The 5,000-nt window shown below is 39.4% G+C and overlaps 1 protein-coding gene across 2 annotated transcripts in view; it reads right to left on the minus strand.

Annotated features, from left to right (window-relative positions):
• LOC118762539 overlaps positions 1 to 1,153 on the minus strand; it is a 95,234-nt gene extending 94,081 nt beyond the window's left edge. For both annotated transcript variants that reach the window (XM_036501229.1, XM_036501228.1), the window contains exon 1: positions 1,077 to 1,153. In XM_036501229.1, the coding sequence (XP_036357122.1) occupies positions 1,077 to 1,147 (71 nt within the window). In that variant the 5' untranslated portion in view covers positions 1,148 to 1,153. The remainder of the gene's footprint in view (positions 1 to 1,076) is intronic.
• Positions 1,154 to 5,000: the final 3,847 nt, after the last annotated feature.

Below are 5,000 nucleotides of genomic sequence, written 5' to 3' on the forward strand. Positions count from 1 at the left end.
TAGATTTTGAGTGGACTGTCTGTCTTTGCAGTATTCAGTACAAAATACAATTAAATATTTCTGTATTACTTTCTTTTAAACTATTTTCACAATGATCATCTTCAGCTTAGATCATCGATTATTCATATATATATATATATATATATATATACATATACACACATACACACATATATCATCATCATATATATATATATATATATATATATATAAATACCATCATATATAAATATATACAAATATATATATCATCATCATAATCATATATATATATCATCATCATATATCATTATATATCATATATATATGTGTGTGTGTGTGTGTGTGTAAATATATATACATACATATATAATCATTATATAGATAGATAGATAGATAGATAGATAGATAGATAGATAGATAGATAGAAAGATAGACAGATAGCTTTGCATACATATGAGTGTGTTGACAGATAGGTGTGAGTGTACATATTTATGTATATATATATATATTTATATGAATAAATACACATTTATGTATGTATATATATACATGTGTATATGTAAATACATGTATAAATATATATTTACAATATACCCATATATATGGATATATATATATATATATTTGTATATATGATGTATATATATATATGTATATATAGTAACATATATAAGTGTATATATACATAATCACTCACACAAGCATAAATGTGCACACATGTTTACTTTTTTGCATATGAGTGTAAATACATACATACACACACACACACATATATATATATTATTTTATATATACGCACACATATATATATAAAAATACATACACAGATGTACATATATACACATGTACTCTTTGACGCTAAGCACACATACCCAGACACACACCCTCATGCACCAGCACAATTATATTCACTTTAGTGATTACAATAACACACTCACACTCACTCACACACACACAAACACACACACACTCTCATTCCATCAACTGTATTCATAAAAGCACAGACACACACACACACTCACATATACGCAGATGACACACTTCCTTGCATACACACAATTATACACATTGTCTCGACAACAGAAATGGTTTACCCTCTCTCTTCCACCACGGTGCCAGTTATGATAGGTCCACAGAGTAGTTGCTTCAAACACATGCCTATCATTATATACTTAACACACCTGCTTATAGATGCTGGCACTCACACATACATACAAACACACACACACATAGAAATATGCACACGAGCACAGAGAGAAACACAAACCCACACTCACAGAAGCTTACAATGACACTCAGTGACACATGCAAACACACGAACACACATGAACACAAATGCATATATTTATGTAGAAAGTGCCACATATGAACACATGTTTAAAGCGAGCACACCATAGAGAGATACATACAAGATAGATTCACGCAAATACAATCACTTATATACACACATTCAATCATGCACAGATGTGTTTAGTGTAAGAATTATAGAGGCGTTAAATATATGGGTATATTTAAGCTGGACTAGAACAATTTATAGTGTAACTGTTGTTGTTATTAATGCTAGGGTGATTGTGTTAGTTCTCACATTTGCTGTTGTTGTTGTTGTTGTTGCTGATGTGGTTGTGATGGTGGTGGTAGTGGTGGTGGTGGTGGTGGTGGTGGTACTGGTGGTACTGGTGGTGATATTGATGTTGTTTGTGTGTGTGGGGTTTGTGGTTAAGGTGGTGGTGAGGTGGTGATGGTTGTAGTGATACTTTCATATCAGCTTTAATGGTGGTGGTGGTGGTGGTGGTGGTGGTGGTGGTGATGGTGGTGGTGGTGGTGGTGGGTGGTGGTGGTGATGTTAATAATTTTGTTCTTAATGTTGTTGGGAGCTGTGGTTGAATTGTGGACAATTGTTATGATGATGGTATAGGTAGTAGATGTGTTGTTGATGTTGTTATTAATGTTGGAGTAATGTAGTGGGCTGAGGGGTCTTGGGGCAGGGTAGTCAAAGCGAAGGGTTCAGTGTCGATGATGTTAAAGGGGTCTTATATTTACTACTACTGTGTATATAACCTGGCAGTAATTGGACTGCAGGTGGTGGTGGTGGTGGTGGTGGTGGTGGTAGATAACATAGTATGGATAATATTTTTGTGTGTGTTGGTGTAAGCATGTATGTATGTGTGCATGTATGTGTGTGTATGTGTGTCTGTGTGTGCGTGTGTGTGTGTGTGTGGTATTTGGTGAGGAGTTGGGCAAAGAATTGATGTTTACTGCTGCTGTCTGTATTAAAATGGTGTTGGTTTTGGTTCTGTATGGGAGTGGGGGTGGGGCATGGCGTTTGTGATGAAGATGATGGTGTTAATGATGGTGGTAGTGATGGTGGTGGTGGTGGTGGTGGTAGTGGCGGTGGTGATGGTGATTGTGGCGGCAGTTGTCATCATGAGAGAATCTATTCTTCACACCACTTCATTATAAGAACTCATAAACATTGTTCCTTGCCCATACAGAGTCTCTCACTTATGTGCAAGCACACACACACACACACACACACACACACACAAGCACACATGCAGACACAAATATGTACATGCATACACAACCATATATACGCACACAAATAGAAAAGTATTTACACATATATAAACATGTACATACATAACTACATAGACACATAGAAACATATATAGATAATTATACATACATACACATGCACAAAGACACACATATATGTTTATGTATAAGTTATATATATATATATATATATTTACACAAGCATACATGTACACACACCATACACATACACACACATATGTATATATATATATATATATATAAAGATAGATATAGATAGATAGATAGATAGATAGATAGATAGATAGATAGATAGATATATTACTTCACCAAAATATACAAAACTTCATAGATGTGAATATATATATATACAACAAACTTGATCATATTGTTATCTATATATTAACACATACACATTTTATATATATGCGTTTTATACATACATATATATATTATATATATTTATATATATATATATACATTTTATACATATATAAAAAAAAAAAAAAAATAGATGAACATCAATGGAATTTGTATCTTTGTGGTACCAGTGCCGGTGGCACGTGGCACATAAGAAAACCATCCGAACGTGGCCGTAGCCAGTACTGCATCGACTGGCCTCCGTGCTGTGGGCACGTAACAAGCACCATCCGATCGTGGCCGTTTGCCAGCCTCATCTGGCACCTGTGTCGGTGGCACATAAAAACACCATCCGAGCGTGGCCGTCTGCCAGCCTCGTCTGGCACCTGTGTCGGTGGCACATAAAAACACCATCCGAGCGTGGCCGTCTGCCAGCCTCGTCTGGCACCTGTGTCGGTGGCACATAAAAACACCATCCGAGCGTGGCCGTCTGCCAGCCTCGTCTGGCACCTGTGTCGGTGGCACATAAAAACACCATCCGAGCGTGGCCGTTTGTCAGCCTCGTCTGGCACCTGTGTCGGTGGCACATAAAATCACCCACTACACTCTCGGAGTGGTTGGCGTTAGGAAGGGCATCCAGCTGTAGAAACACTGCCAGATCTGACTGGACTGGTGCAGCTTTCGGGCTCCCCAGACCCCAGTTGAACCGTCCAACCCATGCTAGCATGGAAAGCGGACGTTAAATGATGATGATGATGATGATGATGATGATATATAATATTTGATTGATTGATTGATTGATTCTAGTTTCAGCTTATGAGCTGTGGCCATGCTGGGGCACCGCCATTTGGTGTTGCTACTTGGTTTCACTTCATGGAGGCTTTCTAGCAACTGCTATTTGGTGCATGAGAGAGTTCGATGCAGCTGCCCTCATCTGCCCTTCCTGCCGTGAAGTTGGTTCATCTGGGACACCTGACAGGAAGAGATCCAGCTTCATTTTAAAGACATCTGTATCCACCCCATGCAGGTCTCTCAGGTTCTTCGGGAGGATATTGAAGAGCTGTGGGCCTCGGAAGCCCAGGCTATCACAGAATCTTGTCCTACATCTTGATGGCAGGTTTGGAGTCCTAGGCACCACGCAGTGGCGCCCAGTTCTGGCATTTGCATAACTCTCGATGCCAAAGTTCAGGACACTTCCCTCCAGGATCTTCCAGATGTATATTATGGCATATCTTTCCCGCCTACGCTCCAGGGAATATAATTTTAATCTCTTGAGTCTTTCCCAGTAGCTTACATTCTGCATAGAGGCTATCTTCTTTGTGTAGCTTCGTTGGATCGCCTCAAGTTCTGTGATCAACTTGACACTGGATGGTGACCATAGCTGAGAGCAATAGTCAAAGTGGCTTAGGACAAGTGTCTTCCAGAGGACCATCATGGTTTTTTGTTCTCTTGTTCTAAAGGTTCTAAGAATCCAGCCAGCCAGCCGTCTACATTTCATTGTCAGTTTAGCAACATGTACATGAAAGGTCGCGTCATCACTCATGTGAATACCCAGGTCACGCACTGATTGTGCCTCTGGGATTGCAATCCCTCCGGGTCCAGTGTATTCATTGGGTATTGCATTCAGTTTTGCATGCTGATAGTATAAAGCTTGAAACTTTCCAGCATTGAACTGCATGCTATTCTTTTCAGCCCACTTGTATATTTCGTCCAGCTCACATTGCAGGTGTTTAGTGTCCTCAGGGTTCTGTATTGCCTGTGAAACTTTTGTATCATCTGCATAACTTGTGATTGTGGCTCTCTGCGTGGCTGAGGGCATGTCTGAGAGGGCCATTATGAACAGTAGTGGTCCCAGAACAGTGCCCTGCGGAACACCGCTCACTATTTGTGTGTTAATGGAGGTGGCCCCATTGGCTACTACCACCTGACTTCTATCCTTCAGAAAGTCATGAAGCCATTCTCCCAGTTTTCCAACTATGTTGAGATCACGCAGTTTGTGACATATCATTCCATGATCGACTTTATCAAAGGCCTTTGCAAAGTCGAGATATATCACTTCCACATTTGAGTGGTTGAGCAGCCGTTTCAGCACCCAGTCATAG

Source organism: Octopus sinensis, linkage group LG3, assembly GCF_006345805.1.
Source record: "Octopus sinensis linkage group LG3, ASM634580v1, whole genome shotgun sequence".
Lineage (NCBI taxonomy): Eukaryota > Metazoa > Mollusca > Cephalopoda > Octopoda > Octopodidae > Octopus > Octopus sinensis.